Genomic DNA, 17,833 nt, shown 5'->3' with positions numbered 1-17,833 from the left:
CAACCAGTATAGTGTAAATATTTCAAAATCTGAAAAAAAAAATTGAAATGCAGAACACTTCTGGTCCCAAGTATTTCAGATAGGGGATACTCAACCTGTACATTTAAATTTGTAGTGAAAATCCTGTTAGCAGAATTATGTCCTGGAACTTAGTTATTTCTTTGTGATAAATTTTCATTCAATAATAATAGTGTATTCTCTTAGTGAAAATCACTCAAAGAAAATTTTGTGTTCTCACCACAGAAAATGGTAATGTCGGTAATGTGAGGTAAGGCACATGTTAATTAGCTCTATTCGGCCATTCTACAATGTATTTATTTCAAAACATAGTGTCGTATACAATATATGCAATTTTTACTTCTTAATTAAAATTAATTAATTTGATTAATTAAAAGAGCAAAAGAATTTCTGGTCAAAGGCTTTACATGTTAATAGATTTCTGTTGTGAAAATTCATATTAATTTGTACTTGTTCGGGAAGTGTCTGAAGATATTCATTTCCCTGCATTCTCATCAGTGCTACACTATCAATATCTTTAATTGTCCCAGAAAAGATAAGTAAAAATGATATGACATTATGATATCACCACAGTATTTCTTTGACTTCTTTTGTCAATTGCCTGTTCAAATTCTTTGCTCATTTTCTATTAAGGTGTTAATACTTTTATCTTATACCAATAGTTCTTATTGATTATATAAATAATTCTTGCCTTTTATATATTTGGAATATGAAATCCTAGTGTATCATATTTGTTGTACATTTCATTACAAATATAATTTCTCATTTTTTAATTTTTTGCTATTTTATGGCCTATTTTTGACATGAAAAGCTTGCTAAAAATATTATCAAGCCACTCGTCTTTTTACTTTATGTTTTCTAACTTCGATGCTATTCTTAGCAAGACTTTCTTACCAGATTTTAGATGTGTTTGCTTAATATTTTTATTCTGATTATGGTTTCAATTTTTTACTTAACTCAGTTGTATATTATTCTGACTGAACTTCTGTGGCAAAGATCTGACTTTATTTTTGTATGATTATTAAATAATTGTTTTGAGACTATGTATTAAATAAGTCCCTTTCCATGCTGATTTGAAATATGTTCATCATAAACTAAATGCATTTTTGTACTAACATCTATATTCTGTAGATTTCAAATCTTGTAGCTTTATAGGTTAATACATGGGATGCAGGACTCTCTCTTTATTCTTTTCCAAAAATATTACTTCCAGAATTTTTTTCTTGTAGATGAAATTTAGAATCATTTTTGTAAAGTTCCGTGAATTAATTCCATTAAAGGTATATATTAGAATACAAGGAATATGATTTGATTTAATAGGATTTAATTTAATGGAATTTAATAGAATACAAGGCATAGATTTTTTTTTGCTTTGTTAGTGTTTCCTTTATTATAAAGCACCGAAATAAATAAATAGGTAGCTAGCCAATTTATCCACAGTTTCTGGGAGCTATATAAGATGGGCAAAGCTAAACTATTGTCTAAAAATATGTACATAGAGATTGATCTATACAGAAAAACAAGAAAATTATTAACATAAAATTTAGCACAGTGACTTCTAGGGTTATGAACAGAACAGGACACAGTGATGGGGACAAGATTCTATTTCTTGACCTGTATCATGTTTACGTTAGCTTATAACTGTTTGCCAATTCTGCAGTGTTTTATTTGCTTTTCTGAATATATGTATAGAAATACCTAATGAGCAATACCAAACAAAATACTCAGTGGCTTTTTTGAGGGACACTTAGCCCTTCTCCAACTCTCTTAGTACTCTCTTAGGTGCAGGGAATCTTCTTGAAGGGTTGGTGATAGCCCTTCAGTATCTTCCTGCTCTGGTTTCTCAGCTATTTGAGGGCTCAAAGAATTACTCATCTGTTATGTTTTTGTATGTTGTCATAAAGTTTCTTCTTAATATTCCACCAAAATGCTTCAGTGCCTTGCATACCATGACTATTTGCTGAATGAATAAATGTGTCTTAAAATGTTTTCATGCCTGAAAATAGACCAGGCAGAAGAGAATAAAAAAGAATACTGGATAAATAAAGCTGGAAGAAAGAAAGAAAGTGAAAAGAATATTCATGTAAACCCCAAGGATAATCCAATATGACAGATACATAACTTTTATAGAGTAATGTTTATTCTATTAGGCATTTTCTTAGCACAGTGGCTCTGATTATCCCTCAAAGTTATTTGTAGCTTCTCTAAGTGACGTGTCTGTTACCCGTCACCTAGGGACTATCTGATATGACTTGTTGTGAGATACTGAGAAGGGAGAGCAGAAATATAGTCCATCCTGTCTGTGGGAGTAGTGTGAGGTCAGGGCCATTATCTCCCATATTGCACTGGGAGCTGTGACTTGCAGGAAGGATGCAGTGATGCATGAAAGGTGAATGCACTAGGGAAGTAGCCCTACTTATTCCTGCTGCATCAAGCTCTTATAGTCAGGGCCAGTCCTGGGCATTGGGATGTAAACACTTTACCTCTCTAGCTGGATGTTGTTCACAGGATTTTACTTAAAAAGAACATGAGTGCACTGGGTAGGGAAAACCTGTGTGTGCAGGACCCATGTCATACCAGTTTCCTTTGCCCAGAGCCAGCATTTTATACAGGAGGCTTGGGATCAACCGTACATATCTTGCAACTAGGTCAATTATTATGAATGTTTGCCTCTCTAGAAGCCTACCCAATGTTTCTGAGCACTCTATAAATGCTAGGTACCATAGTGAGACTTTGACATGGATTATCACTGTTAATTTCTGACTCTATAAAGATTGCCTTATTGGCTGGGTGCAGTGACTCACACCTGTAATCCTAGTACTTTGGGAGGCCAAAGCTGGTGGATCACCCGAGCCCAGGAGTTCAAGACCAGTCTGGGCAACATGGCAAGACCCTGTCTCTACAAAAAACACAAAAATTTTACCAGATGTGGTGGTACCCACCTGTAGTCCCAGCTACTCGGGAGGCCGAGGTTGGAGGATCACTTGAGTCTGGGAGGTTGAGGCTGCAGTGAGCCATGATTGTATCACTGCAATACAGCCTGGGCAATGGAGTGAGAACTGGTCTCAAAAAAAAAAAAGAAAGAAAAGAAAAGAAAAGAGAAAGATTGCCTTATTCTGCTTTTGCTGTTTCTTAGGCTCTGCCAACTTGCTCAAGGTCACAATAAGTGGTGAAGGTAGAATTTGAACCCAGTGAGCACAGCTCCAGAGCTAATGATCACAACTATTGCTTGAGCAATTGATTTGTTCATTCATTCAACAAATTTCTCTCCAGTGATTCTGAATGCCAGATTCTGTACTAGACAATAGGAATATGGTGGTGAGCATGCAGAAGCATTCCCTGCCTTTGCTTTGTGCTTCATTCTCCCTATTACATCCCTCAGGAGTTAGGTTTATTCTTAGAAGGGTAGGTAAAAGGTTCATGGTGTGTCAAAGTACTTAGAGAATGCATAACTTGGGGTCCTCTCTGGGGGTAAAATTGACTGTAGCTCTGCCTTCCACTGGAATCAATTGAAAGAACTACAGTTACCAAGTGTAAAGAACCCACAGCTGTTGTAAAACCTTACACTCTCCAGAATGCTCGCTCCCTCTTTTCTCCCTCCCTCATCCCCAACAGATGGCTGCAAGTGCTTCCCTTGCTGCTTCTAGGTGACTCTGAGATAGAGAGATTACCCAATGTATGCTGTACCAAATTCTGCATGTTGTCTGTGACTGTTAGAGAAATTTAGATCCTTTAGTTCAAACCTTCCCAATCAAAACAAATAACATCTTCTTAACCTTCTTGATTTCAGGGTGAGCCACATACTTGAGGCCCAATAGGACCCAAATTTTAATCAGTGCATGATCTAAATAAGAGAAGAGTTTATCCATGAAGGCCTGTGCATGCCTGTGTGTGTTGGCTGATGAATGAGGCTACTGAGAGAGATTAGAAAATTAGAAATATTTGCCTGCTGTGAGCAATCTAGCAACGGATGATAAACATCCATAAAAAGCGTTTATGTTTTTGATCCTGGTAATTCTCCTTTGGAGGAACATGTTGAGAAAATATAATATTAATGTCTCAGGGAATCAAACTGGTTTAATTTCTCATGTTTTTCAGCACCTGAGATGTTCTGCTCCAGAAAAGGAGCAGGCTATTCCTTTGCTGTTGACTGGTGGTCCCTGGGAGTGACAGCATATGAACTGCTGAGAGGCCGGGTACTGTAGTAGCATTTCCTCTTTGGTTATTTTTCCAGCAAGTTCTATTTTAGAATGAAAGAATGTATTGTTTGCTAAGATCCAAGCGGTTCACTTGAAAGCTGAAATCAGCTATGCCATGTGATGTTGATAACACCCCTTGAGATTTCTGCACAGGTTAATTCATTTGTCCCGCATATGGGACCAACCATGTCAATTACCATTAAATTACACAGTTAAAAGTAAAGGAATAATATGGATATTATAAACTCCCAAAGAGGGGAAATCAATACACCTCACTGAATATCTTGTGTAAATATCTGTGTTTGCTTAAAGAAAGTCATTTTGCAGTCATAGTACAGGACTCTAATTCAGACATACCTCACCAAGGCTAGTGTGAATTATTAATACAACACAATTCATGCTCTGTCTTGTTGGATTTCTATCACTTGGCTCCTGGGTTCTGGGTTCAGTGACAAATTAGAGTCATTTCCTTTTAAAGGAAACATTTCTTAAACTAAGAAACTCCCAGAAAAAAGAGATGAAAAGAAAGCAAATACGCTGAAACATATTTTATACAATTTGTGCAAACTATTACATAATGGAAATACACTCCTAAGGTTATATCTCAGCCAGCTCTGCTTACCATAATAAAATATTACAGACAGGATGGCTTAAATAACAGACATTTATTTTCTTGGTTATGGAGGTTGGAAGTCTGAGATTAAGATGCCAGAATGGTTGGGTTATGGTGAAGTCTCTTTTTGGCTTGCAGACAGCAGCCTTTTTTCTGGTCCTCACATGGCAGAGAGAGATCTTTGTGTTCTTATAAGTCTACTAATCCCATCATGAGGGACCTACCCCCATAAACTAAGCTAACGCTTATTCCCCCTCAGAGGCTCCATTTCCAAATACCATCATATTGAGGGTTAAGGCTTCAACATCTGAATTTTGAGTGGGACACAAACATTCAGTCCATGACATTCTATCCTTGACCCCTCCAATATTCATGTCCTTCTCATATGCAAAATACATATATTCAACAGTCCCAAAAGTCTTAACTTATTCCCATATCAACTCTAAAGTCTAAAGTCCAAAATCTCATCTAAACATCATAGAAATTGTGTAAGGGTGAGACTCGAGGTATGATTCATCCTAAGGCAAAATTTCTCCTCAGCTATGAACCTATAAAAGCAGACAAGTGGCCAGGCACTGGCTCATGCCTGTAATCCCAACACTTTAAGAGGCAGGAGGCAGGAAGATTCCTTGAGCCCAGGAGTGTGAGACCAGCCTGGGCAACATGGGAGACCCTGTGTCTAAAAAACCTTTTTTTTTTTTTAATTAGCCAGGCATGGTGGGGCAAGCCTGTGGTCCCAGCTACTCAGGTGGTTGAGGTGGGAGAATCACTTGAGCCCAGGAGGTAGAGGCTGTAGTGAGCCATGATCGTGCCACTGCACTCCAGCCTGAGCTACAGAGTGAGACCCCATCATTAAACAAAACAAAACAAAACAAAACAAAAACAAGCAAGTTATGTGCTTCCAAAATACAATGGTACCATACCTGTGGGATAGACAATCCCATTCCAACATTTCAAAAGAGAAATGGGAAAGAAGGAAGGGGCATCAACTCCTAAACAACTCCAGAACATATCAAAGCAAATTGTATTATATCTTAAAACTCGAGAATAATCTTCTTTGAGTTGTTGGTTTGCCCTCTAGATCTACATGGGCATGAGAGCATCACTCTCATGGCTGGGGATGGGGAGAGGGGACTTGCTTAAGTGGCTCTCTACAAAGGCACTACCCACATGGCTCTCTTCGAAGGCTCTGTCTACACAGCTCTGTTGGGTGGTGGTCCTGCCCTTCGGAACAGAGGTGGAGACAACCCCGCTCCCCAAGCCAGTGCACTCTGGACCTGTAGAGGGAATGGCAGCCCTGATGATATGTGAATCGCCCTCGTGATCATTCTTCCTTTACTTGAAGGATAGCACATGTTCACAGCTGGATAGCATTACGGTCCCAGCCTGTAAAATCCAAGAAGTCTGACAGCCTTTCCTCATAAATTCAAACTGGCGCATCTGCCAGTATAATCCCATCTTTATTTCTGGCTTCTGTTGAGATAACTAATTAAGTTCATGAGCTATGCCCGCAATGTCTATCAATTGGTTGTTCAGCTACACTCTAGTGTTCTCTTCAGAACAGGCTTGCTCGTTTTCTGCAATATGGATAGAAATCTTCAATTTCTGGTTGCTTTTTGCTTAAGTATTTTTTCTTCAATTCAAACATTCCCTTTCACATTTTACTATAAGCAGACAGGAGGAACCAAGTTACTCCTTCAAAGTTTTGCTTAGAAATCTCCTCGGCTGGCCTGGCGCAGTGGCTCATGCCTATAATCCCAGCACTTTAGAAGGCTGAGGCGGGCGGATCACCTGAGGTCAGGAATTCGAGTCCAACCTGATCAACATGGAGAAACCCCATCTCTACTAAAAATACAAAATTAGCTAGGCATGCCGGTGGATGCCTGTAATCCCGGCTACTCGGGAGGCTGAGGCAGGAGAATCACTTGAACCTGGGAGGCAAATGTTGCAGTGAGCTGAGATCACACCATTGTACTCCAGCCTGGGCAATGAGAGTGAAACTCTGTCTCAAAGAAAAAAAAAATCTCCTCAGCTAAATATCTCATTTCATCACTCACAATTTCTACCTTCTGCAAAATAGTAGAACACAGTTCAGACAAGCTCCTTGCCACTTTAAAACAAGAATCACCTTTCCTCCAGTTTCCAATAACACGTTCCTCATTTCTGTCAGACCTCACCAGAATCACCCTTAATATCCGTATTTCTAGTGCATACATCCACAGTCTTCCAGCTCAATAACTATTTCAAAAACCACTTCCACATTTTAAGGCATTTGTTCCAGCAGCAACCCAATTCTCAATACCAAAATTTTAGTCTGCAATATCTGCCTTAACAAAATACCACAGAATGGGTGGCTTAGCCAACAGAAATTTATTTTCTCAGTTATGGAGGCTAGAATTCTGAGATGAACGTGCCATCATGGTTGGGTTCTGGTGAGGGCTTTCTTCCTGACTTGCAGACAGCTTCTTTCTTGCCCTCACATGACGGAGAGAGAGATAATCTCTTTCTTTTCTTTTTATAATAAGGCCACTAATCCTATCCTGAGGGCTCCACACTTATGACCTAATCTAACCCTAATTACCTCCCAAGGGCTTCATCTCCAAATACGATCATATTGAAGGTTAGGGATTAAATTTAGAAATTTTGGGGGCATGCATTCAGTCCGTAACAGGTTGTATACTCTCAAGGTCCCAGTGATGGATGCAATCAGTGATTCCTCTAAGACCAAAGAGTTGAAGACCTGACTTTAGGAGCTTGTTTATCCCACAGAACTAAGGAATTGGGTATCTCAAGTCATCATCCAGATACCGCAGCTCTCCTCTCCTAACTTTTTGGAGTCATTCTTTCTGCTGCTGTCAATAGCCCTCTTCTTTGGTCCCACAACACACCATCATGATTTCTGCATTAAAAATGCCATCTCCCAAGTAATTGACCTATTCACATTAAGAACAGTTGTTAGAAGTTGGGGTTATTTCATCATGGTCCAATGGCTTTATCTTGCTCAGGAAATCAAAGATGAGTGTTTCTAAAGCAAAACAAAGGAGGATCTCACAATTGTAACTGTTTCATTCACTCTACAGGGTCCATTTTACGCCCAAACATTCATTAGTTCATTGTTCGTACTCCTGCCTTTCCTGAGGAAATCATTGTAGCACTATTTCTTAAGCATATTCAAATTTGGATGTTAGTCAAATTAATGTGAAAGGACCACCCTTGTAAGCCAAATTAATGTGAAAGGACCACCCTTGTAAGTCCTACATAGGAAGCCTCAAGTCTTACCTGTTTTTATCTCCTGTTGGGCTTTTTTCAAGTTTCTAAATAAATCCAGTGAAGAAGTAGATATGCTACTCATGATTATATAGGAAAACAGAGAAGAGAATCATATACTTACTTAAAAGTAGAAACATGTCTGCTCTTTCCCACTTCACCCTTAATTTTTTCTCCCCAGCCAATTTACTCAGCCTCTGTGGCTGTGCTTCTGTGTTAGCCCCTTGCTAGCTGCTTCTAGGGTTCAGAGCAATTGTGCTCAGGCTGGTCTTAAACTCCTGGGCTCAAGCACTCCACCTGCCTTGGCCCTGCAAAGTGGTGGGATTACAGGCGTGAGCAGCCGCACCTGGTCACAGTATTTAACTTTTAATAGGTATATAATACATTGTTATTTTCACTCGCGTCCGTGTGAAGAGACCACCAAACAAGCTTTGTGTGAGCAACAAGGCTATTTCACCTGGGTGCAGGCGGGCTGAGTCCGAAAAGAGTCAGCGAAGGGAGATAGGGATGGGGCCCTTTTATAAGATTTGGGTAGGTAAAGGAAAAAGGGGGGTTGTTCTCTGGTGGGCAGGGGTGAGGATCACAAGGTGCTCAGCGGGGGAGCTTTTGAGCCAGGATGAGCCAGGAGAAGGAATTTCACAAGGTAATGTCATCAGTTAAGGCAGGAACCGGCCATTTTCACTTCTTTTGTGGTGTCATGTCATCAGTTAAGGCAGGAACTGGCCATCTGGATGTGAGGTGCAGGTCACGGGGGATATGATGGCTTAGCTTGGCCTCAGAGGCCTGACAGTTATTGAATGAATGGAGGAACAAATCACTACAAATCACTTAGACACCTTCTAGGAAAAAATGACCAACTAGGCTACCTGCAATTATGTTTCAAAGTATAGCTTATCTGAAGAAAAGGAAGTAACATTTAATTACGAGCATCAATACAACTCAACCACAGAGGAAGGGTGCTAAACAATTTCCTCCATATGTACAAATTTTTATTTACAGAAAAGTATGTCTTAATGAGAAAATGTGCTCGAAAACATTCTCATCATTTCTGAGTTTGGTTTCCGTCTTAATCAATGTGTCCCTTAACTATTAATCTGCTTTGTCATCTCTCTAACTCCCTGCTATCTCATTGCCATTGCAAAGGCAAAGGTCCACGTCTTTTATAGTTTCATATTATCCAAAAGTGTTAACTTAGGATAGATGTGTACATAGTTTTGTACTCATTGTACATGCCTAGCTGCAATTCTCTTGCCTTTGCACTTCTGAAATACAATTATATTCACAGCACATCATTTGTTCCCATATAACATTTCACCTTTTCCACTTTATTCTCTATATGCTCACAGTTAGTTTAGATGCTGCCTTAGGCTTGTTTGATATCTACTGTGATTGCATACTGTAATTTTTCTCTATACCATGTATCCCATTTATTTGTGTGTGTGTGTATACAGTCTATATAATAAATTTACATGCTTCCTTAAGTAGACTCTAGGCCCCACCAACATAGAAACCATATGTGTCTTGTACTTCATTGTACCCTCAATGCCTAAGAAAGGTGCTGGAACATGGTAGGCATTCAATAAATAATTGGTAAATAAATAAATATACAATTCTGGTAGTTGATTAATTCAAGTGAATTTTAAAATTTAGAATTGTAAAAGTAAATTAATGAGTAAGATAAAGACAATGTAATTATTTTTTAATAAACCAACATGTCATGGAGATTTTAAAAATTAAATTCAGTCATATGGCCTTGTAAAGTAACTAGAGAAAAACGTATACACTTAAACCAGCTGCTCATGGCATTCATCAGTTAATTCATTTGTTTATTAAATCATTTTATTTTCTAGGTGGCCCAGAAACAGTAGGTTGAGAAGCAGCAATGAATTAAAATCAAGAAGAAACAGAAAAAAGAAAAAAACACATGTGCATACACATATAAGCCCAGAAGCTTGAGTATACTAAGCCTAATCTGATTCTTCATGATAAACTTGGTCTGAATCATATGAGTAACCTAACCTTTTGGCTACTAAATTATCAATAAACATTGATAATGGTGATAAAGCATCTAGCACTCCTTTATTGATATTGAGTTAATGAGTTATTTCTACTATATAATTACCAAGACATATGATTTAGCTATGGTCCTTTATTTAGTGTTGAGGGGGAAAATATGGCAGTTGTTTTTAGACCTTACTTAAAAAGAAAAAAAAGTTTGAATTAATCTCCCTTTCAAGGGTCACTTCCTGGCACTTCATGGTTCCATGAATAACTGACACTGACTTGCCGTGTGTAAAATTAAGCCTTTCTTCCCATCACTTTTCTTGAGGACTCATTTTGCTGTTCACTATTCATTCACATTTACATATGCCCATTTTTACCTTTGTGTCAATAACAATAAAAATCTCTCTCTTATATTGTGTCTAATACTATTAGCCACTCACTGTTGAGAAATTTACACATATTATCTCCTTTAATTTTTCCAGCAATCTCATGAGATAGCTCATTTTACAGATGAAGTAACAAGCTCAGAAACTGAGTGGAGAAGTTTAACACCAAATCCTTTTAACCTCAAACACTTGATTATTTTATATTACCTCTTAACACTGATTTACTACAGGGAAAAACGTAAACCCTTTCATTTCCCCCAATTTAGGTCATTCATCAACAGTCATTTATTAAACATCTTAAAGGGGCCAGGCATGTATATCCATATTAACTGTGCTGTGGCTAGTTAATCGAATATGGAAATTTTGTTCATTAAATAAACATGTATTGTGCACCTACTGAATGCTCGGTCTCATGAACAAGAATGTATAATCTCTGGCTTTGAGCTCTGAGTAGCTTACAGTTCACATAAGAGACATGAAATTTCAGTGTTGGTGAGTCCCCTACAAAATAATATAGATAAAGCCTGTCCTCTAGTGTAAAGCTGTGAAAACTACAGCTCATCCACAGTTTTCTTTTGTTTAATTTATTTTCTTTTTAAATTACTTTTCTTCAAAGTTAAAACTGTAGAAGAACCTGGTTCTTCCCCCCCACAAAATTTTTTTAAAAGCTTCTGCCTCATCACAAAATTCTCCACCCTGCCATACTCTGTGGAACCAGAGACTCATAGCATTTGTGGGACTGGAGTTGATGTTTTCTGAGCAGTTTTCTCTCCTGAGCTTCCTCATTATGTTGCAGTGAAAGGGATGGTATGGTAAAATTCTGGATTTCCTTGCAATCAGCCCTTACATAATAATTTTTTAGACTTCCATTTATTGAGGACTTGTCCAGTATTTCGTGTTAATACTTACATAATACCTTATAAAACAATTTCAAATCAGCATCTCAGAGGCTGATTCAGCCCACTTGAATGTTTTGTTTGGCTCAGTGGAGTATTCAACTTTAAAATTTATGATATTTTACAAGCAACCATAAGTTTCTAGCAGCTCTTTAAGAAAAAGTAGGGGGTCTATCAACACAGGACCACCTACACATATGGCAAAGCAAGAGTCAGCTGGACAGGGTTAGAAATTGATACAGGTATTTTATTGGTTGAAAGTTTAGCTTGGAAACATTTGGAAAATTTTTTTCTTTCGTCTTATACAAATGAAGACTTTTACTTCTTTTCTCCCTTAAGAGACCATATCATATTCGCTCCAGTACTTCCAGCAAGGAAATTGTACACATGTTTGAGACGACTGTCGTAACTTACCCTTCTGCCTGGTCACAGGAAATGGTGTCACTTCTTAAAAAGGTAAGAAGGAAGACTGCATGTCCAAAGGAAGTAACAAAAGGAAGCAGGCTCTCTGGTTTAAGTTTAGAAGTTAGTATACAATATTGGGGACAGTCATGATAATATACATTTCTAGAGTGTATTTTCTAGCTGTTAGCTTTCAAATACATGGCTTCATTAAGTCAACTCAGAGTCCCCTTGGATGTCCCAAAGCCATCTTAAACTCAAAGGACTTCTTTATCTTTGTCTTTCCTGAATTTCTTCTCAGGAAATTCTCTCAGTGACTGGCTTCTCTATCCAAATCCACTTATGCCAGCCAGAAACCAGGACTCATTTGTCATTTACATATTCAATTCATCACCAGGTTCTGAAATTTTATATTTTATATATTAAAATATTTCACTTCTCTCTGTCCTCACTACTATTTCCCTGACCCAACTGCCATCAGTCTAGCCTTTTAACAGGTTTGTCCACATACACTTTTACCACTCCATTCTATTCCCCACTCAGCCCCACAGTGGTCTGTTAAAGGAGAGTCCACGATATTTTCCTTGTTCTTAGAATAAGGATTAAAATAATTTTATGGTACAAAAGTTCAAAATACCTCTCAAGCCTTGTTTTGAACTTTTGGACTTTTGTCCCCCCTTTGACTACACATAAACTGCTTTGGCCTTTTTCTTCTTCTTTTCTTTCTTTTCCCCTTCTTCACTTTTACATACCAGTCTTCCTCTCACCACAGGGCCTTTGCACATGCCAGTACCTATTCCTGGAACAGTGCCTCACTCCTAGTTCCTCCAGTTCCTCCTTGAGAGCAGTACTACTCAATATGGTTCACTGGTTCTAGTCCATGAATTTTTTCTCCAGGTCTATTATAAGTAAAAAACTTGGGAGAAGCATTTAGAAACTTTTATAGCAACTGGACAGTGCTGTAGCATCTAAACACATGATCAGTGGACTTGTCTTATTGAAGAGGGTCCAAGCTTGTTTGACAGTTGTTGAACTCAAGTTACAAGGTGTCTATGTGGGGTGCTGCATGCTGGCAATGCATAGGAAGACCACATACTGATTTCAGTGGATTGGAAATTGAAACAGACAACAACAAACAAAAATAACTGATCCTTCTACATAGTTTGGGAAGCACAGCTTTAGCTCTTAGCTCAAATATCACCTTCTTGGTATAAGTTCACATAACACTATCTTTCCTTCATAGCATTTTTCAGTTTAAAATTATGCCCAGCATTTGTGTGATCCTTGATTACTCACCATTTTCTTCTTAGCTTCATGAGGGTAGGGACCATGTCTGACGTGTGTACCATGGTATTCCCAGCATCTAACAGAGCCTGAGAAGTGAAATTTGACAAGTATTCAAATAAATGAGGTCCACAGCTTTCATCAGATTTTCAAGGTACCCATGTTCATCAAACAGATGAAGAACAGTTATAGCAGGAGGTCAAAAGCGTACGTTGAGTGATGATATAAAATAAGAATGAGGGGCCCAAGAGGAATGGGCTTGGCTTTTTTTTTTTTTTTTTTTTGAGGAGAAAATTGCACCAGTTGTGGCTGGCAATGGAAAATAGCTTTAGTGGCTAAGGAGTCATCATTTGTGTCTCTTGTTTTTGGAGTCAAGTTCAGTATTTTGGAATAGGGACATTGCATCAGTAATGTCAAAGACATAGAATGGGGAATCATTTTCCATAAGCAAATTCTGCTTAGTTCCAAGACAGCCCTGCTTCACTCCACAAATTACACCCTGAGGTTGCATGGTTGCCATCTTCAGAAGCATTCTCAAGTGGGACCGACAATGCCTATTTAAGCCACACAATTGGTGTGACGTTGGCTCAGGAATGGTTAAGGGGGAAAAAACCTTTTATCTCAATTAGTAAAATCTAGAACTATAACAGTTACTTTAGTTACACCTTATCTATGCCACCTCCACTGTATTTTAATTAGTGGTAAAAACAGCTAAAATTCTTAGTAGGAAATGAGTTTCACTTGTGAAAATATGTCAACATTTGTCACCATAAGTTTTCTACTAGGCACTTTGTATAAATAGCCTCCCACTAATCCTGATTGCAATCTTATGAAATACATTATTACCCCTTTTTTTAAGCACATGGGTAAACTAAGATTTAGAGAACAAATTTGCCCGTAGTAAGTAGAGCAGTCAAGAATCAAAGATATATTTGACTTAGTAGGACAAGCCGTTTTTACTCATCACATTGCAGAATCCTACATACTGTTCATTCTAATAATGTATGATCTACATTGTTTATGGGATTAGGGATGGGGGACACTGTCTTTTTTCCTTCAGTCCTACCCTGGAAAACATTTAGAGGGAATTTGTATGATTTTTTTTGTCCTCCTATCCTTTCTTATGGCCTTGATGTTTGTATTTTATTGCAGCTACTTGAACCTAATCCAGACCAACGATTTTCTCAGTTGTCTGATGTCCAGAACTTCCCATATATGAATGATATAAACTGGGATGCAGTTTTTCAGAAGAGGCTCATTCCAGGTTTCATTCCTAATGTGAGTCAATCCTAACAAACCCATAATAACCCCCATTCAGTGCACATTACCCTGTGTGCCAGATTCACACATTGTCTCATTAGATAATCACACCAGTATTGTTAAGAGAGCCCCAATTCCCATTTTACAGATGAGAGAATTGAGACACGCACAGGGTAAGTTTGTCACCAAAGGTCACAAAGCTAGCAAGTAGTCAAGCTGGGATTCTAATCCAGGTATATTTGCAACTGAAGTTCTAGCTTTTAACCACTTTTTATGGTATGTTTTTATTGAAAGGAAGTCCTAGTTCTACAAATAGTCATTCTCATGAATCCGTTTTGTTTTTTTTTTTTAAGTTTTCTTTGATTCTAAAGATGCAGAAGTTTGCGTCCCTAGAGATCTGAGTCGAAGAATTGAAAATTGTTGGAGTTGGAGTGAGGAATTTATTTTGCCATTTGCCCCTCGTCCTTTGTTTGCTCTATCTCAGGAATTTATATTTGTAAGGACTAATAACCAAAGACACATAATTCCCATAGGATTGATACCCAAACCAATAGATTTCTGTGGTCTACTGCATTATGCTGATAAGAGCCAGAGTCCAGAAGCTTAGGCCAAAGGTCCCAAGTGAGGCCTCTAGCACCTTCTCTCTGCCTAGAACTGAAATTATATGTTCAGTTGTAGGTATATTGGGCAGAATAAGAGGCTTCTGAAGGGCCTGTAGAACCAATTCAGTTTTCTGTTTTGGCTGTTCATGGCAGCTCAGGCCTGCAATCTCAGCACTTTAGGAGGCCAAGGCAGGAGGATCAAGGGTTCAAGATCAGCCTTGGCAACATGGCAAGACCGTGTCTCTACAAAAAAAGAAGAAAAAAATTAGCCAGGTGTGGTGGTACTTGTGTGTAGTCTCAGCTACCTAGGAGGCTGAGGTAGAAAGATTACTTAAGCCCAGGAGTCTGAGGCTGCATGAGCAGTGATTGTGCCACTGCACTCTAGCCTGGGTAACAGATGAGACCCTATCTCAAAAAACAAACAAAAAAATCATTCTTAAGCCCAAGTGAGGCAATTGCTGTGGGAATGTGAGAGTGTGATCCTTCATGTACACACAGCAGGAGGCATGCTCCAATGAGAGGGTAAGGAGAACATACAAAGTGAGAAGAAGAAGAAAGCAGGGTGGTGGAACTGTACATTATGGAGCAACAGGAGGGTAGGTCTGAGTTCTTACCTCTCTGCTTTGCGGGGTCCAGCAGGGGCAACTTGTACCATAATTAACACATGACGCAATGAAGGTCTAGGCACCCCCAACTCTTGCTTCCCCCTCCTTCTATGTGTTGCGTCCCTGCAATTAGCCATCAACGCTGGCTCAAAAGAAGTTCTACGTTATGCTTCTCTGGCTTTAGTGTGAATCGGAATCATCTAGGAAGCTTATTAAAGTGCAAGTTCTTGGACCTCACATTCTGAAATCCCGATTTGGGAAGTCTGGTTGGAGAAGTGGGAAGCTGAGCAAGCAACTTAGGTGATTCTGAGCTACATGACTATTAGAACACACTTTGGGAAACATAACCCAAAAGCTTCCACTTTAGAAAACTAATCGTAAGTTGGCTTTTGTTTTTACTCACTGAGGCCTAATTGAGAGTTTAGAAAAATAAATGAAGAATATGAAAACGATGCCAGCAATAAATAACATAAAACTTAGAGTGGGAATCCCAGCATATTATTCATGGACTGCTCCATTAAGACTGTTATTTTCCATATTAGGTGTGGTGTGTTTTTCAGAATGATACAGTAATCTGAGGATTGAGCCAACTATCTTCTTTGCAGAAAGGCAGGCTGAATTGTGATCCTACCTTTGAACTCGAGGAAATGATTTTGGAGTCCAAACCTCTTCACAAGAAAAAAAAGCGTCTGGCAAAGAAGGAGAAGGATATGAGGAAATGCGATTCTTCTCAGGTAAGCAGGTCCCCACCAAACTCAGGGTCATGGGTATCCCCATGATGGCTGCAATATCTTCGAGAGCTTCTACTGAGAGGTCATTTCAGCTTCCTGCTTTTGCTGCGTAGTGAAATAGGAGAAGTAGATCAGCCAGGCTTCTAAAAGGGCAGACCAGAGCTGCTCTGAGGATCCTAGCAGCAACGTTTTACTTGTAGGCTTTCCGTCTAGAGTTCTGCCATTAACTTGACTCCGTTATTTCTCTCTTCCAGTTCTCAATTCAAAATTTACAAATTTCCTGGGAGAGGAACTGTCATTGGCCAAGCTTAGGTCAGGGGATGATTCATAAAATTATGGTAAAGGGGCAGGTTTCAAAGTACACACATGGTTGTTTTGGACCTCACTCCTGCTTTGAGGAGTTTCTGGGAGCAGCCAACCCTAGAGATGATGTCTGTTCTTTGCCACAAGCAGAATTTTATGATATCAAGCCTCACAGATGAGTGTCTGTTCACAGGAATGATGGAATTCTAACATGGTGGAGCACTATTGCTGGATTTCAGACTGAGTTAAATTAACTTTGTAACTAAGTTTATTATTCTCTGTCAGAGTCAGAGCTCAGATTTCAGCGAAGTAACTTGCAAACAGTAGGATTTTATACTCACATGTGGCTCTATGAATTATAATGATGATGAAGTAACAAACATTTACTTTGCCTCTAAAGGTCATCTATCTATCCACACGACCATTTCCGTTCCTCCATCTATCCCTACCTCCCTCCATCCATTCATTTAGGCTACTTTTATTTAGTACCTATGATCTGCCAGGTCCTGCGCTAAACACTGGAGTGAGAAATGATTGAGATATAATTTCTATACTCAGTGCTGTCCCTTTTCTCAAAGATTGTGTAGTCTTGTGGTAAAGATGGCTCTGCAAACAAATAAGTATCCTCCATCTCCTTAATTTCTCTAGTTGTCCGGGGCCACTATATATTTCAATGGACAATTAACCAACGTTCACATCTTGGTCCTGTTTGATCACAGAACTGGCCTCTCGTCAGATTCCTTTCAGGAAATGTTTTCTAGGACTCTCCAAGGAATGCTTAGCTGTGCTGCTAACCTGTCTTGCATATTGCTTGTCTCTGAACTGTCTTCTTTTTTTTTTTTTTTTTGAGATGGAATCTGGCTCTGTCGCCCAGGCTGGAGTGCAGTGATGCAATCTCGGTTCACTGCAAGGTCCGCCTCCCGGGTTCACGCCATTCTCTTGCCTCAGCCTCCCCAGTAGCTGGGACTACAGGCACCCGCCACCATGCCCAGCTAATTTTTGTAGTTTTAGTAGAGACGGGGTTTCACCATGTTAGCCAGGATGGTCTCGATCTCCTGACCTCGTGATCCACCCGCCTCAGCCTCCCAAAGTGCTGGGATTACAGGCTTGAGCCACCACGCCCGGCCAGTGAACTGTCTTCTTCCCAATGGTCTGTTCTTCATGATCATGTAATAACCAACCCGCTTCTCCAGACTTGCTCCTTCCCCTGACCTAGCAGAACTCAGCTCAAGGTGGATACAGACCTCTCTGATAACAGGACCT

At 39.1% G+C, this 17,833-nt stretch overlaps 1 protein-coding gene across 2 annotated transcripts in view; it reads left to right on the top strand.

The window, feature by feature from the left end:
- The window catches only part of STK32A (serine/threonine kinase 32A), a 180,206-nt gene that overhangs the window by 123,193 nt on the left and 39,180 nt on the right, over positions 1–17,833 (top strand). For both annotated transcript variants that reach the window (XM_030826935.1, XM_003266595.2), the window contains exons 8-11: positions 4,117–4,214; positions 11,723–11,839; positions 14,222–14,347; positions 16,142–16,270. In XM_030826935.1, coding sequence (XP_030682795.1) covers positions 4,117–4,214; positions 11,723–11,839; positions 14,222–14,347; positions 16,142–16,270 — 470 coding nt within the window. The remainder of the gene's footprint in view (positions 1–4,116; positions 4,215–11,722; positions 11,840–14,221; positions 14,348–16,141; positions 16,271–17,833) is intronic.

This window comes from Nomascus leucogenys, chromosome 2, assembly GCF_006542625.1.
Source record: "Nomascus leucogenys isolate Asia chromosome 2, Asia_NLE_v1, whole genome shotgun sequence".
In the NCBI taxonomy this organism is placed as follows: Eukaryota; Metazoa; Chordata; class Mammalia; order Primates; family Hylobatidae; genus Nomascus; species Nomascus leucogenys.
This window is presented reverse-complemented; position numbering and strand designations above follow the sequence as displayed.